The sequence below is a fragment of the Ursus maritimus genome, unplaced genomic scaffold (genome assembly GCF_017311325.1).
Source record: "Ursus maritimus isolate PB19 unplaced genomic scaffold, ASM1731132v1 scaffold_4, whole genome shotgun sequence".
NCBI classification, from domain to species: domain Eukaryota; kingdom Metazoa; phylum Chordata; class Mammalia; order Carnivora; family Ursidae; genus Ursus; species Ursus maritimus.
The window spans coordinates 67,047,964-67,064,969 of NW_024426552.1; the positions used below are offsets into that span (position 1 = coordinate 67,047,964).

Below are 17,006 nucleotides of genomic sequence, written 5' to 3' on the forward strand. Positions count from 1 at the left end.
GCTCCATTATTTGTGTCCATGGAGGAGTGCTGGTGGTGACGGGGGCCAGGGGTGCCTGCGTGGACAAATGGCGAAGGAAAGGAACGAGAGAATCACATGCTGGGTCAGAATCTCAGAAGACAGGTCCCCAACAGCTAGTCCCAGGAGCCTCCAGCAGAGGGCAGCAGGGCACTGTGAGCAGCTGGGGGGCTTGTCACAGATGAAATCGTCCTAACTTCTGTCAGGTGGACCCCAGGAGCAAAGAATCCTTTAGGGTCTGTGGCTCAGGTCCTGCGTGCCCTTACAGAGCTGCCTGATAGAAAATAAGCCTTTGAACAAGTTAATGATTTGTCTCCAGGGAACCCACAATTAAACAGAAGAGAAACCCAGTTTCTTCCAAAACTGTATTTTTCTCAATTCAGTCTCAAAGCCACCATTTATCTCTTTTATATATTTGTTTACATTTGGCTTTATTACAATAAAGGTTTTAAGGCAGCTTCATCAAGTCATGAGATCTCTGTTTCATCCTAATTACACAGAACAAAGGAAACTCAGAATCCGTTTGTATTTGCCCCAGTAAGAGGCCTTATTTATTGACGGGCACTTGTCTCCGTGTTTGCCAAAATGGAGGGAAATCGGTCCAAGGCTGAGGACAGAGAAGTTTGGAATGAAAGCCTAATAGCCTTGACGTGATGCCAAGAGCAGAAAAACTGATTAGTGAAAGAGATTTTACAGGAGTGAGCAGGTATTAGGAGGCCAGCACTCGGGCTGGGTGTAAAACTGGGCCTTGGGACCAGTTCGTCATTAGCTAACGTCCTGACCCCTGGGCAGGTGACTGCCCGTCTCACACTCTCCTCTCACATGGACGGAGGACAGGATCAGACAATTTGTCAGGTCCCTTCCGTCTCAGATAGGGGATCCTAAGGGTACTTCAGGGACCCGCAGGAAAAAACACTGAAATGGGTTTTGTGCTCTGGGCCTGGTTGGGAGTTGGGAGTTGATGGGGGAAGGCACTGGAAGGGAACTATTCTCCATGTGGAAAGAGACCGTGGGTGAAAGTCACATCTTGACCTTGCTTCATGTGCACATTCCATTTGCAGCCTCAGCACCGTGGAACAGGGCAGGCAATCCAGGGGGGTGGTTTCCACAGTTTCTAGCGTGGAGCTCTTTCTTTACACCAAACCTGGGAGGGTCCCAAGGCACAGGCTTCGCTCTCCCTTGAGCATCCCATGGAGCCCTGGTTGAAGAATCCCGGTCTGGAATAGTGGATTGGCTTGTGTTGGGTCCCCCGAGGAAGGACACAGCCTTTTCAAGCCCCACTGGGGCACCACTTAGGACCACTTCAGAGAGGAATACGTGCATCACAGAGAATGTCAGGCAAACACAAAATCTTTTTTGGTTTTAATCTTTACTTTCAATCCCAAACTTTTCCCCTTTCATTACAAAAGTACTAAACGAACACAGACAGGATTGGAAAACTGACATTTGCAACAATGTGCCTTCAGCAGGCATCTCGAAAATCCCACCACCAACACCCCTGTGCAAGGATAGATATCAGGCAGACAGTTCGCAGTAATCAGAACTATACCATAAATGCACGATCTTTTTATTTCATATAAAAATGATCAACACGAGAAATGCCAGAGCGTGTGTTGGTTTTGCACACTCTGATGCTCCCAAGAGCCTTCTCCTCTGGCCAGGCTGGAGGCTCAGCCCTCCTGGAAGGGAGAGGCGGCCTAGGCCCCCAGCCATGCCCGGAGATGTGCTGGATGTGGTGTGGAAAGCTGAGAGCGCCAAGGTCCCGGGCCTTTTCCTGGGCTTGGAAGGGTGGGTGGCTGCCTGGCGTGGCTGTGGTCCGGCAGCCAGGTGGCACACTGGCCGCCTTCGAGTGCAGGGAGTGAGCTCCTAGCCCAGGCTCACTGGAAGCTGTCTGTGCTTGTCCCTCTAGGGGGCCGTGATCCCGCTGAGCGGCTGTCGAAGGCGGATCAGTCTCTGATTTCTCATCAGCCCCCTCTGGCCCTCCGAGAAGGAGCTGTCAGTCCACGGTGCCATTGTAGGATTTGTTGAACTTGTTGAAGGTGAAATCCACGGTGTGCGTGGAGATGGGCTTTCTGTACAGAGGGTTGGAAGCCTACAGAACACAGAAGGCAAGAGGACGTGTGTGTCCATTCATCTGAACACACATACTCAGGGTTCGAGGCCCTTCCTCAGCCCGTCACCCTGAAAAGCGGCAGCCTGAGCACACAGGCGGTGACAGCCCTATGCTGCCGCTGACTGTCACGCCCTGGGAAAGACCCTCCCGGTCTCCGAGCTTCTGCTCTTTATCTCTGAAACGAGGGGCTGGACCAGATGATCTTGGAAGTCCCTTCCAACTTTAACAGAAACTAACTGGGAATTCAGGGGTGCTCACTGAGCTCAGTCCTCTGGCAAAACGCAGTCTGCCTGCGGAGACAAGACCCACACAAATGGATGCCGTAACGGACTCTAAGAACTTGAGGTCCTTTACTGAGTCTGCGGTCTCTCTAGGACCGTCCAGATTCTTCCTGCCAAGGCTGTGCCACGCGCCTCTGCCCTATGAGGGTCCTGAGCTGGGTCTGGTGTGGGGCTTTGCACAGGGCCCCCTGTGCTCCCGGGCCGTGCGTTCTCACCATCCAGAACTGGCCACGCACTGCCTGTCGGGTTTTGTTTCTTTGATTTGAATGCCAAAGATGTTAGCGGACCTTAAAGCTTGTAGACCTCAACTGGACCGTGAAGCTTGACTTTTTGTCTACTTCTAGCATCCCACTGGCTTACCATCTCATAGCGGGCCCTCGACCGCTCACTCTGGAACTTGGCAAACTCTCTCCGGTCATGGATGGTGACAAGCAGCTTCCAGATTGCTAGAAGCGCAATCCCAATCAGGAGGATACTGCCCACCACGGCCAGGAGAATGGTTGTGGCGTCAGGGGCAGTTCCACACTCTGGAAGGGACCAGGAGGCAGGGTGAGCGAAGCCACCAGGAGAGCATCCCGCACACGCCGCCCCACTCCCACCCCCGCCTCATGGCCTAGCTGGAGCGACAGGTGTGCCTCTCTAAAAATGCCTTCCCTCTCTTCTCTCTTAGGTCCCACAGTGCTTCTGGGTGACCTGCAGTTGCGGGGGGGGGGGGAGTTTTCTCCAGTGCACACAAAGGGGGAGAGTCCAAGAGGGATGGCGCCTATTCCAGACCACAGAGCAAGTCCACCTGCGGCAACATGTAGACGAGACCCCTGGCGGCCGCCCCCCTCCCTCCCACATGCCGTGGGCACTGTGTGCTCAGCAGCATTTCCCCTCGCGTGAGTGCCCGGGCCCCAGCCTGGCCCAGTCTCCATTCTCCAGACTGGACCTGTCTCAGACTTCGTGTAAATGGTCTCAGGAGCAGACCAGGCAGGCAGGAGGTTCCATGAAGCCGCATCCACAAGGGCTGGGCTGGGGGCCAGCCAACATTTGTAAGCCCTTAGTGTGGCCCTCTGCAGCGAATGTGCTTATTTCCAAAGAACCGCAGAGACAGCACTTGAAAACAAAGCCTCATTCTTGCAGGCACGCATCCTGGGCTGGTAGCGCAGCATTTCCTCTGCCTCTGGCCCCAAGAAGGACATTATGTGGTCTGGCTCAATTTAGAAAAACAGTTTGCAATGCTGTAAATTGAAGGGAGCAACCCTTTTTCTCCTCACCCCTGCCCCCCTTCCAGAGAAGAATAAAAGGGGTCATACTAGAAACCCTAATTACTCCAAAATGAAAGGCCACTGGTCCCTGGTCCAAAGCAGGAGGCAGAATTATCCATGTTTGCAGGAAGGCTCGACCTCAGTGGCCCAGGAGCTGAGCGCAGCAGTGTAACCCAGCGCGTCTTGGACGGGGAAGTGCCGTGGCTGGGTGTGGACCCAGATGCTCCCTGAGGCAAGCGCTGGCCCCCCAGCCTCCACAGTCCACACCCGCCCTCCCTCTGCAGAAGCTGCAGCTGCTCACCGCCGTCAGCTACGCAGGTGAAGTATGTGCTGTGGCCTCTTCCCCGCCCCGGCCCCACCCCGCACTCCGGCTTCTCCGAGGTGAGACGCTCTAGCTCCCATGCCTCCAGACCGTGACCTCCAGAGCCCCACCCCACAGTGGGTCCCCAGGCCCATGCCCACCTTTCTGCCAAACTCTAGGAGCTGGGCAGGGGCGGCCTCAGACCCTGGTCTTCATGAGGAATTGTGATCCTCCTCTCTCTGCTGTTTGGAAAGGCAGTGAGGACAGAGGGCGACAAGCCCAGAGCAGGGAAAGGGGTCAGAAGCCAAGCTCCCCAGGGGAGCAGACAGAGCCAGCCCGGACCCACCTGGCTCCCTGAGGACCGTCAGGTTGGACTTCCCGCTGGGGAGCTCCACATAGGTGAACATCATGACACAGTCCTTGGCGGTTTTGTAGAAACAAAGCACAGCCTCCTGGTCATCTTTCACTGGAAGAACACCAAGCAGAAATGTCTGTTCCGAGCAACCCAGTGCGCTGATGGATGGGCAGGGAGCTGACCGCCTCAGTTAAGAAAGGGGGTGCAGAGAGGCATTAAGAGGAGGCTGGGCCTTTACAAGTGAGCTCCGGTTTCTCACATCAAGCATGCAGCCCCAGCATGGAGTCTGCATTGCTCCAGGGACATGAATCCCCTGAGGTGTGAGCAATCCCTGGGGAATGCAAGAGAGAGGCTCTTCCAACCTCCCAAGTGTTGGCCAGGAGTGATGGGAAGCAGAAGGAGGCACTGGCATTATGCTTGGGGGTGAGGCTGGTACGTGCAATTGCCCTGGGCGTTAAAGGGACACAGAAAGGAAAGAGCCATCCAATGCCCTGTGGGGCCTGGGCAAGAGCTCACGGTCGAGTCCACTTGGCTGAGAGCCCGCTGCGGTGGCCAAGCGTCAGCAGCCATGTGCTAGGATGTAAAACCACAATGACCAAGGGTGACGAGGACGTTTGGACAAGGGTGCCGCAGGGCAGAGCCGGAGGCCGGGGCAGGGCCTGGACACCACCTGCTGCACTCCTCCACAGTGAGCAGCCCCCGCCTGGCCCCACACTGCTGCTCCCCCGACACGAGGGAGTCACAGCCCCCTGTCCAGGCGTCACCTGCACTCCAAAGCTTCTTTGGGAAAGGGTTAGACTGAATTCTAGGAGGGAAAGGGAGTAAGGAAAGGGAAGGGGGAGGGGACATTTGGCAGCAATGGCCAGTTGGTCCTGAGCAACTGTGGCGGGCTGAGGTTACCGCGTAAAACGCCTTTCAGCTCTCGTTTTCGCAGCCCTATTGCTCAAAGGAGTTTTAACCTGGAACCAGACCAATTAGTGTGGTCATCAAATGTGAGCGCCTGGACTGTTCTCTCAGCCCCACCCGTAAGTCTGGTCTGGGTGCATGTAGTGTCTGTGCATGAAAAAAGCCCAGGAGAAGGAGGACAAGGATAAACAGTGAATCTGAGCAGACATCTCACGGAGGATTTTTCTGAGCAGAGGCTACGCGGGCCCGATGGAACTGCTCCAGAGCGGGTGCATCAGCTGGGGGCCCCAGGAAGGCAGCATCTTGTCCTTTTGGACTGTGTGTGCCTAGGCGGGGGCCACTGTCCCAGGTCAGTGGGCAGACCTTGCTGTGAGCCAGGCCTTACGTAGCAGGCAGAAGCAGTGGCAGGAAAATGGTGTGAACCTAGACTCCACGGGCTCCCCGCTGGCCCCTGGTCTAGCACAAGCCCCAGCATATAGTAGGTGCTCAGTGAGCAAGGGCTGGCTGAGTGCGTGACTCAATGTACTCAGGAGCCAGGATGTGGCCACAGTGGTCATTTAAAACCAGGGGGGCAGGAACAAGGAAGGCTACAGAGGAGGCGACTCGGGGCCAAGGCAGGAGGCTGGGGCCAGGAGCCCGCAGCAGCTGAGGTCAAGGGAGAGGGCAAGCCTGCCAGCAGAGGAGCCTCAGAGGCAGAACCCCTTTCATGGCACACAGTCGTGTCCCCTCCCCCCACCATTTTAGGTGCAATTCAGTCATTTTAGTATGTTTACAATGCTGTATAACAATTCTCACCATCTAATTCCAGAACATTTCTATCACCCCCGAAAGAAAGCCTTCCTGCGAGCAGTCTCAATCCCCTTCTCTCCCAGCCCCTGGCAGCCTCCAATCTACTTTCTGTCCCTGTGCTTTTGCCTATTTGGACATTTCACGTAAGTGGAATCATACACTACATGTCCTTTTCTGCCTGGCTTCTCACACATAGCAGAATACCTGGAAGATTCATCCCCATTGTGGCACATATCAGGACACCATGCCTTTTTCCCCTGTGTGGATGTACCACTGATGTTCCATCAGTTCATGGACATTTGGGTTCTTTTGAATTTTTGACTATTATGAATAATGCTGCTATGAACATTCACGCATAAGTTTTGGTTAACGTGTTTTCAGTCCTCTTGTGTATATACCCAGGAGTGATATTACTGAACTGTGTGGTAACTGTTTAATTTGGGGGGAGCGGCCAGACCATTCTCCAAAGTCGTGTACCATTTTACATTGCTGCCAGAATGTGTGAGGGTTCCAACACAGGGCCGCTTTGATTTGGTGTCATTACAGTGTTCCAGACCAATTCCGAAGCCAGCCATGTGCACACAAGGTTAAGGTATGTGATCTGCATCTCTTACCCTTAGAAACTCCTCAGCCGGACAGCAATGGGTGTGCTAGAAAAGGGACGGAGGCAGCCCAGCGATGGTAGAAAGCAGAGGTCTGTGCACCTCTGAGCCTCCTTGTGGGCTCCCACTCAGAAATGAACTCGTAGCCATTTGTCCAGAGGCAAAGGCACAGGGATGGATGGATGCAGTCAAACTGGAGCGGTTCGAATAAGAAGAAGCGTCAAACGAGAGCTGCTGTGCCGGAGACCAGAACAAGGCACGGGTGAGAGCTGCAGGAACAGATGCCTGCCGCCGCCGGGACAAGAGGCAGGGCGGCGCGCGGGCCCAGGTGCGATCCGGGCCCCACTCGAGCTCAGCCCCTTCTGACGCCTTTTGCAGCATCATGAGAGCTGCACCAGGCTGAGACCCAGTAGTCGTTCATCAAACGTGGTTTCCCTGTCTCCTGGGCACATAACTTGACTACATTTCCCAGTGACCCTTGCAGCTAATGAGGCCAGACAGCTGGGTTCTGGCCCATGAAATGCAGGTGGAAATCACAGGCACCACTTCCAGGCCTGGCCCACAGAAGCATCTCACGTGATCCCTCACTCTGTCTTCCCCCACGTGCTGATGAGTGGAGAGGATTCCAAGGACCCTGAGGAGAGTGGAACCTTCATAGAGAGAGGGTCTGCGTTCCGGAACGACCTCACGGAAGGCCTTGCCAACCGGAAATGTCTTCAGTTGGACTCTCAGTGAGTGACTTTTATCTTGTTGGGTCACTGAGGTCTGGGGTTTGTTTGTCACAGCAGCTAACACGACTTGTCCTAATACACCAGCCTTTCAGAGAGCCTGAGAGATGTGGCTAGGGACGGGCTGGACTCCAGGGATGGCTCAAAAAGTTACGAACAAGGAGGCTGTACACCGCAGAGAGCCTGGAACTTATGCCTTAGCACAGGCACCGCAAGTCCTCTTAGGGAGCCACCAGTAGAGCTCAGGATCCTGACGCTGCCGTTCCTAACCCAACGCTAGACCCGCCCTGCTCCCCGCCAGGCGGCCCTGCCGATGAATCATCCCCACGAGGGAGGAAGCCTTGAGGTGTCTGCCAAGATACAGAAGGGGATGGTTGCCCAGCGCCACTGGGGCACACTCACCGATGGTGTCCACCCATGTGATCACCTCATCCTTGCACACGTTGTGGCAGGTCTGGTTCTCAGCCGGGCCCCCCGAGTGAAGCAGCAAGCACTCAACGCAGTCTCTTTGGAGAAGAGGTGATAAATGCGGGTGTTAGATGCAGTGCCGTAGTTCTCCGCCAGGAGCCGGGCACCAGTGGTGCGTGGCCCACCCTCCTGCCAGGCCTGGGCCCCTGAAGGCTCTAACTTCATCCTATCTTCACATTTTTGGCCTCAGTCAATGTTTCTGCTGGCCTCTGACTGCTGTTATACAGGAAGCCGGAGGGTCCTTGGAGGAACATATGTGACTTTAGAGACATGTCTGGTCTACATGTCAAGTTGCAGGCTGGAGAACTTTCAATTTTAGATACCAGAAGCCAAACCCATCTGCACTCTGCTGCTTCAGATGCTAGTGAGGAGTCTGCAGCGGGAAACTTCAAGTGATTAAAAAATGGTGTTCTGTGCCTTGCAGAGGGGTCCTCACACCCCCTCGGCCAGTGCCTGATGCCCCCACGTTGCCCCAATTCCCAGGATTGCACCAGGAGATCACTGCTAGGGCAGGGCCTTCAACATTAGACTCTCCAGGGGACTTTTCAGAAAATACTGTTTCTAGGGCTTGACTACACCCATGAGACCCACATCTTTGAGGCACAGCCTGGGCTCCTGGGTTTGGCTTCACAGTGAGGGCGGTGAACCACTGTCTAGGAGACCCTCGGGCACTAGCCCCTTCTCCCTCCCAGACGGAGTCTGCCTGTGAGTTGGGCTACACCCTGTGAGTTGGTCTACACTAGACTCTGGTAGAGGCCACAGGATGACAGCCTCCTCCCAGGAAACCTACACTTCAACAGGGGCCTTCTGGAGAAATCAGGTTAGGAGCCAAAGAGACACTTTGAGCCTCTCTCCTCTCACCTCAGGTACCACAGTTTAAATCAGATGTTGTCATTCCGTGAAAATGCTTAACAAAGATGCTCAGTTAAGGACCCGAACTTGTACCTGCCACTGTCAACCCCGATCCAGGTACCCCCGTCTATCTCTGGCTTACATCAGGAAGAAGGTGACTCCTGAGGAGGTGGGGCCAGACAAGTGAAGCTTTGACAAAGGGTCAGTAAAGCCTGCAGTGGTGGAGAGGGGCCCCGACCCCTTTGGGGGATGGTTGGACGGGGAAGCACAAACGGAACCCCAGGGAGGAGCAGGTTGGAGCAAAACAACCAGCTGACGGTAAATTCTCAGGGACTTGGCGGGGAACCCATTGTTCCCGGTGGCCTGCAAGGAAGGTGAGCTCTCTGGAAACAGGGGCTTCCTCAGGATCCGGGGTGAGGGCCCAAGAGCCTAGTGTGCAGAGCACAGGCGGTGACCCCACAGAGCCGCTGCAATCCCGGGGATACACCACCCCGCTCACCCCACAGGCCCGTGGGGACCAACGAGGCTGTGTGTCTGGAAAGCTCTCTGGCAAAAATATAGAGGGCTGTACGACCACAGTGCACAGCCTTCATTATCATCATCTGCTGTTTTAACTCCTTGAGACTGAGGCCCGTTACCACACTACCAGGGGAGCAACTGTGGAGGGAGCACGGGAACAGGAAGCAAGCCAGAAAGTACTTCCTAAGGACCCCCTTCGTGTATAGGGAGGTGCTGGGGCTCGGGAGAAGTGGCGGCTGGTCCGGTGCTCAGGTGCCCTGCCTCTCAGTAACCCCCTCCCAAGTCCTCACTCCCCCTTCTGAACACTAAGGAAGAAAGAGGGTAAGTCTTAAGAATTCAGCTACCCCAGAACTGGCCATAAAATCCCACTTTCCTGGGAAAGACTTCATGGAAACAGTCTGGAGTTACAAACAAGTTGGTAATGTTTGCATTCCCCCTGAGGCCGGAGTCTCAGAGGGCATGCCACTGAGACTGGGCTGGGGGCCAGGAAGGGGCGGTTTAGCTCGGGCCCTTCCTCCGGCCTCCTGGATGAACACACTGCCAGTGGCCCCCCCAGCCGACCTTCTGTCTCAGCGAGGATTCCCCGAGCCTTCTAGCTGCAACCCTGCTTGTCATTAAACCACATGAAACCACGGGGCCACTTCCAGGAAACACTCCCTAATTATCCATGTGGACATATCAGTCTAACTCGTATGCTCCACACACGGAGCTGAAACTTGTGATATACTGTAGTCATGTGTTAAAATAAGTCTGGCCTTTTAAACAAACAAGTTGCTGAGAGAGACTTTACTCAGAGAGCCTGTTAATTGAAATCAGCTGAGGCTGAGTGTGACCTCACCCAAGGTGAAGGGTATGTTTGGTTAGTGCTAGAAAGTGGAGATTGGCTGTTCTGAAACCCCAGGGGGAAAAAAGACATAAGACATTCAGAACCTGGTGGTTCTTGGCAAAACAGCAAATAGAAAAACAGCCTGCTATAAGTCACTATCAAAGGGAATTTGTTTAAAACAACAGTTGCAACTGGGCAGTGAAAGAGACAGAGGGTCAGTTTGGTCCAGAGATAAAGAAGAAGGCATAGTGGTCTCCTTACAGCACCTCCTTGCTCTCCTTGTTTCTTTGGTATTGCTTAATGGGTAAGAAATTATCAAGTGCTATGTTTTCTATGTCTGAAACATTTGCAGCTAGGGTTGTGTCATTTTGACTAAAGCGAAGGTTGTCAGGCCTTTTAATTGACCTATGCCGAACCTACGTTGCCTTGTGGCCCCAGAGGAAAGGAGGAAATGGGCTTTATCTACTTTTATTGACTCCATGTGTATTGTCCTCGGTAGCCCCCCCCTTCACCTCGTGTGCCCCAAGGACAAGGAGCACATACCTAAAAGAGTTCGAGCTGGGGGAGGGCCCCTCCTGCCGCCATCAAATGTGGGTAATGGCTGTGACTCCATGCTCAGATGGCCATGGCTATTTGGGCTGCAGACCCAGGATCCTACCGTTCTCCCCTGGGACGTTTCTATTTGGATTTGTGTTATTTCTCCACTCTTAGCAGGTCTAAAGTGGATCTGTTTTTCTTCTCCCTTACTCTCCCTTACACAAAATAAAATCTGGCCCTATCTATCTTGTCTCTCAATCTGCAGCCAGCTTTCAATTACCCACGCCTGGATTATTTGAGGCAAACGTCCAAGCAGGGGTTCTGCCACCCAGAACATTTCTGAGCAAGGACTGACCAGCAGCCACAGCAGGCTCACAGACCGTGAACTCCTTTCATTATCAGCCTGAGCCAGACATTTGGAGGGGAAATCTGCCAAAAGAAAATTGCACAGTTGCATTCCCCAGCCAAAGAGAGACGATGTCTGTATTATTATTTGTTTCTGATTATCTGTGCCCATTTCCCTCACTCGAGGCCCCTTACATTGGATGATGCTGACACAGCTGTTTCTCTAGCAAAATTCAAGAGAAACGGTCACTCTTGCCTTCCTGATGGCATAGCTCCTTGACCCCTTTAATTCCTGCACATTCACACTCTGGCAGAGGGTGAAGGGCAGAGCCGTGGGGAGGTCAGCCTGGGGAACGTGACCCTGTGGCCGAGGCAGCGGAGGCCTGGTGCCCATTGTCCAGACAATTTCTGCATTCAGCAGCAGTGTTCCATTCTCTCTATAAATGGAGCAGAAAATTCACAACCCATTGTGGTTTGTTTCTGGCAGGCCTTATCTAGGTCGGATGCCCTCCTATCCAATCTACCTTCTGATTATGTTTTGTTCAAAGCTGCATTTGCCATACGGGCGTCCTGTGAAAGGTTATTTGGGAAATGTTAATGTTGGGGAGGGGCTCCAACTCATTGGAAAAACAGATGCATGCTAAATCCCCTTTTGAAAAACTCAATAGCACTCGAAAGGCTCTGAGAAGCCACTATTTTGGTACCAAAACCAGTTTAATTTAAGTCAGTAATCTGGTAACTTCTAAATTTGGGAATAGAATAGCAGTCTTGTTTTTTTGTTCTGTTTTTATTTTCTTACAAAATCCCCATGGAACCAGCTTTTCAAAAATACTATTTTAATATATCGTGTAGTTAACACTGAGTTACTGTTGTAAGAGTCTCGCTCCCCAGCAAGACCAGGCACCTGGGACTGGAGGAAGAGGCTGGCCAGCCCCAGGGCCTGATGGGCTGGAAGATGGGCCTGGTCTGGGGTGAGAGTGGGAGTGAGGGTGCCATTACCTCTTGGTGCTGCAAGCGTCTGGGCAGGTCGGGCACTTCTCACACATGTCTCCAAAGGCTCCCGGCTCCGTGCACTGGCACTGCCCACACACACAGTGCCCACGGTCGCTGCAGACCTGGCCATCTTTGGCCAAGCACGTGCTGATGTCTGTTGAGCAGTTACAGTTGTCCCCAATGTAACCTGCGTGGCACTTGCATTCTCCACAGTGACACTCACCGTGGCCTAAAGGGACACACATAGCACATCAGCGCCTGCCTGCACAGACACATAACCCACCCCCCAGCTCCTGCCATGGGCCAGGCCCTGGGCAGCCCACAGAACAGGACATGGACAGTGCCCTCCAGCGCTGTTTGGGCATATGGAAAGGGCCTAGTGCCCACAGGCTTTGGCAGCCGGGGGCCGGGCGGCTTGTTCGGCCTAGCTGGTGTGGGGCAGTACTCCACGTGCGTTCAGAATTTGGCCAAGGGATGCCACAGGACCAGGACCCCAGGGAGCTTCTTCCTGTCTCAGCTGTCATGTGAAGACAGGCCACCAAATATATCCACATCCTAATCCCCAGAACCTGTGCATGTCACCTCCTACGGCAAAAGAGACTGCAGATGTGACTGTGTAGGATTCTGAGATGACAGCATCTCCTGGACTCTCCAGGTGGCCCCAATGCCATCACAAGGGTCCAAAGAAGACGAAGACAAAGGGAGATCTGACCACAGAAGGCAGTGGCAATGGGACAACAGATGCAAGACTAGCTGCTGCCTTTGAAGATGGAGGAAGAGGCCCGAGAGCCAAGGAATGTGAGGCATGCAAATCTAGAAGCTGGAGAAGGCAAGGAAACGGATCCTCCCTGGAGCCCGGGAGGGAGTATGGCCCTGCCAACACCATGACTTCAGCCCAGTGGAAGCGATTTCAGACTCCGACCTCCAGAATTCAAGAGAACAAATCTGTGTTGTTAAAGGCCACTCGCTCTGTGGTAATTTGTTACAGGCACAGTGTGCAGCGACGCTGAATTCTCGCTCTGGCCCCAGACCCGGAGCCCAGAGACGGAGGATTCAGGAGCCAGGGCCGAGGGTAGCAGAGGCTACCTGAACAGGACTGGCTGGATATCCATCAGGCTTCACAGCACAACCATGAATAGTTCCTACAACCATGCCACGCGGCAGCGACCCTTAGCATCCTCCTTCCACAGCTGATGCAGCCAAGACACGGAGACGAGGCGGCCTATTGAACGTCATGAGCCAGCGGCTGTGGAGCCAGGACTCGCACCAGGGAGTCTGACTTCCAGCATCCACTGCCTCTCGGGAGGAAAGAGAGCAGAGCAGGCCCGAACCAAGACGACAACCAGCTGAGGGGTGCCCTGCTTTCCTTTGCAGGAGGGACCCTTTCCCCAGCCTGCAAGGGGGAAGGGCCGGGCATCCCCTGAAGTTCTACAGGTGCCAAGGGCAGAGGCTCACTCAGTTCAGAGGACAAGCATGTGTGAGTGTGAATGAGTGAATGTGTCACTGGGTGAAAAGCACGGAGTGCACCACTTTCAAGGGGCCCAAGGGCTTGACCACAGATTCTTGATCCTCTGCACTGAGAGAGGCAGAAAGCAGTGCTATACATGGCACTCGACTTTACAAAATCTCCCTGATGCTATTACTGCAGCATGTTTTCCTTCCTGGCGCTATTTTGCTAAGGCTAAGATTAAAAGGACCAAGAATTTGCATGACTGAGCACCCACTTCCATACTAGCAGGACGTGGAGCGGGGGCAGCGACTGACATCCCACGGGTGGAGGCCTTGCATTTTACCCCCACACCCGAGCCCGTTATCCCGGTAGTTGGATCCCAGCACTTTCTGCAAGATCACCAATGAGTGTGACCCACAATTTAGGTTAGGACCTAGTTCCAAAGAGCTTCTTCAGCTGCCACTTACTTCCTGCCCCCTCCTGCTCTGTCAGCTCCATAGTGCATAGAATCTGCAGGCAGGAGGGAGGCCATCTGGAGAGACCGAGTCTCCCAACCTTCCTGGGCCAGACAGCCTCTCCGCTTGCACCGGGCTCAGAGCCACAGCAGAATCCGAGCACCCTCCCACTTCCCAGGCAGTGCCGAGGCATATGGCAGCCCTCTGGGAAGGTGAGAAAAGCCAGGTCCAGGTCAGCAGGAGGCTCTGAGTGCCGCTGAACTGCCTAGAAGCTGGCGTGTGGAGGGGAGACCCAGGAGGGAGCAGCACCCCGTTCCAGGGTTATGCTGGATGGGTGCGCACAGCTCATGCATGAGGGAGGCTGCACACCCCTCCTGTCACCCAGGCAACGGACAGCTCGGTTCTGAGCCTTGGCAGGCAGGAAACCATCCCCCACAGGAAGTCTTCCCGAATGAAATGGATCCAATCTGCACAACGCCTTCGCTCTCCAGCCTAGGGGTCACACTGGTCAAGAGCCTGTTTTCAATTAAAAATGGGTCACTGTTGGGGGTAATTCCCCCCCACACACAATTTTATGATGAACATTTCTAAACCAGCAGCCAAGTTGAGAGGATTGTACAGTGAACGTCCATGTACTTGCCACTGACATTCCACCATCAGCGCATTACCTGCTGCTTTATCCCATATCCACCCCTTCCTTTGTCTACCCATCAGTAGAGCTTCCCACATGCCTTTCAAAGTGAGCTGCAGAGAAGACTGTGCTTCTGGGGTAGGTTTCTAATATAGCTCTGGCACTCTCCAGTGGCTTGTACAAGACACCTTCCCATAAAGCAAACACAAACAGTGAAAGGCATAGTCAGTGCTGTATTTACAAGCAGCAAGGTGTACCCAGGCCAGGAGGACTGCTTTGCTTCAGAAGGTAAGGGCTGTTTCCCTCCTCGCTCTAATCATGTGTGGCGGCAAGACAACATTAGCTAAATACGACCTGACATTGTATTCCAAAGTGCCAACATCTTGGAGAAGAGGTAGGATGTTATTTTGCTGAAGAGCTGGGATTCAGGTGAAGTGTGTGTGCTGAAGGGAGGTGACTGGGCGTGGAGGTGACAGGATGTGCTTGCTGAGAAGGTCGGTACAGGCGCCTGCTGCTCTGTACTCTCCACAAGCTCAGCCATAGCCTGGCTGTGCTGGGTACGTCTGCTACTGTGCAGGCCCAAGAGCTCCCAAGCACAGCCAGAGGTCAGTGAAGTCAGGGCTAGGTCCAGACCTAGGGCTCAAGCAGGGAAAGTTAGGGGTCAAAGGCAGGAGAGCAACAGGACTCACCACCAGAGAGGCTTTCTCCAGAAACCCTCCCACAACACCTGAGCAGCAAGGATATGACAAGAAACAGTGTGCAAGCCCCCTATAACGTGGACAGTGCATGAACAGCCCCAGCCCCCTCCAGTGGGGTGAGCAAGCAACTGGGGAGCTGCTGAGGGGCCGTGGGACAACAGAAAATCCTTATCCATGTGGCTTTTGGCTTCAAATAGTTGACGACTCCAAAGTCAACTCCCAACAAGCCAAACGAGGGAAGCAGCTGCGGGATCCTGGCCTGGCGTCATGGCTGAAACCTCGTGAATGCTTGTGTTCAGTGGCTCGCTGGCTCTCCTGCTCCCCCCAGTTCAGATTGTGAAGCAGTTCTTTGACTCTCGAAGACGGCCTGAAGCAGCTACGGCAGAGACGTGGCACGGGCTGCCATGTCCTTCTTCCCACCTATGGCAGACCACTCCGTCTGACCACAGAAGCCTTGGCTTGGCCTCAAAATCCTCAACACGATACTCCAAGCAGGTTCTACCAACTGTGGGGAGCCAGCACATGAGATACAACCACCAGCCATCATGGTTTAAAGCTTCCAAGTCTCCTTTAAAAAGTGTGACCCATTGAGGTCTTCAAAACCTAGGTCAGTCTGGTTATACTTGATACTAATCCAAATGTCTCAGATCCTGCAGTTGGGCCTCAACCCGCCTCTCCCTCATCCTGCATGCATGGAGATTCCCCATATCTTCTGGTCAGCCCTTAGCCTCTCCTAATGCCCTAGTAGGAAAGGAACATGTTATTAAAATAACAAGGATCATTTGGCCCCGTCCCAAGGATCAATAACCTACCAATTACCAGTAAAACTAAATGGGGGACTGGGGACTTGATCCTGACTAACAACACCCAGAGGGCCTAAGCAAGGACTGTTCAGCAAAACACAGCTCATTTATAATGCTACCCCAATGCCTTGGCAGAGTGAGTTGAATTTAATGATGCCCGTTTAATACTGTGCAGACATAAAAATATTTTCATTGCACATAGGTAGGGATATTGAAGGGCATGTGAAAGCACTTTGTAAGCTGCGGCTCACTCCACGTGCAAGTTATTATTAGTACTACCTTTGTTAGAATGATTGATAGCTAAATGGACAGGAAGTTGTAAATGTGTCTATTTATACAGAATTTCAGCTCTACAGAATTCAACAGCTTTCCATCAGCACAACAGTGCTTGTGTGGGCTGTGGGCCAAGACATGGCCCCTTCCCTCCCTTTATAAAATAGAATCCCGACTATTTAGAGGAAGGGGCGCCCTCGAAGCAGGCTGGGAAGTTGCTGCTAGAGAGGAGAGAGGAGCTCCAGTGGCCTGGAAGCCAAAAGAGAGAAGGCCCGGCAAGGACAAGAAGAGATCAAGAAGGGCAAATCCTAGGTGGCTGCCAGGTTTCTGTCCAGAGGGTTGAGGGCAGAACCAGGGAGAAGAGAGGTGACTGCAATCACACAGCTCCCACAAGCGATCTGGTTGTGTAGGGTAAGGAAGAGACGGGGAAGAAGGCAGACAGGATATTCCGAAGATGGGATCAATTTGTACACTCTTCTGATTGAAGACAAAGATTCAGATGAGAGAAGGTTTTGGGGGAAACAGGGATTGAAGGAAGGGCAACCTCTAAAGAGAAGAGATCACAGCAGAGAAAGATGCAGGGAGAAAAGGAGGCAAGCTGATGGGGGAGGGCTGTGGCCAGGGTGCTATGCTCAAGATCCCAGCTCCAAGGTTCCAGCTCCAGCCGTGTTGAGAGAGGCAAAGGGGTTGCATGGAGCCAAGTTCAAGTCTGTCCTCCACCATTCACTACGTCACCTCGGGCAAGTCCCTAAACCTGTCTGAAGATCCATTTCCTCATCTGTCAATAAGGACAATGCCTTCCTCATGGAAGTG

At 53.5% G+C, this 17,006-nt stretch overlaps 1 protein-coding gene across 4 annotated transcripts in view; it reads right to left on the bottom strand.

Annotated features, from left to right (window-relative positions):
• Positions 1-1,569: 1,569 nt before the first annotated feature.
• The window catches only part of ITGB5 (integrin subunit beta 5), a 118,367-nt gene continuing 102,930 nt past the window's right edge, over positions 1,570-17,006 (bottom strand). The window contains exons 11-15 of one of the 4 annotated variants that reach the window (XM_040621347.1): positions 11,890-12,112; positions 7,746-7,849; positions 4,310-4,429; positions 2,773-2,939; positions 1,570-2,110 (exon numbers count right to left, since the gene is read on the bottom strand). In XM_040621347.1, the coding sequence (XP_040477281.1) occupies positions 2,015-2,110; positions 2,773-2,939; positions 4,310-4,429; positions 7,746-7,849; positions 11,890-12,112 (710 nt within the window). In that variant the 3' untranslated portion in view covers positions 1,570-2,014. The remainder of the gene's footprint in view (positions 2,111-2,772; positions 2,940-4,309; positions 4,430-7,745; positions 7,850-11,889; positions 12,113-17,006) is intronic. The other 3 variants (XM_040621349.1, XM_040621348.1, XM_040621350.1) reach the window with 3 other exon arrangements.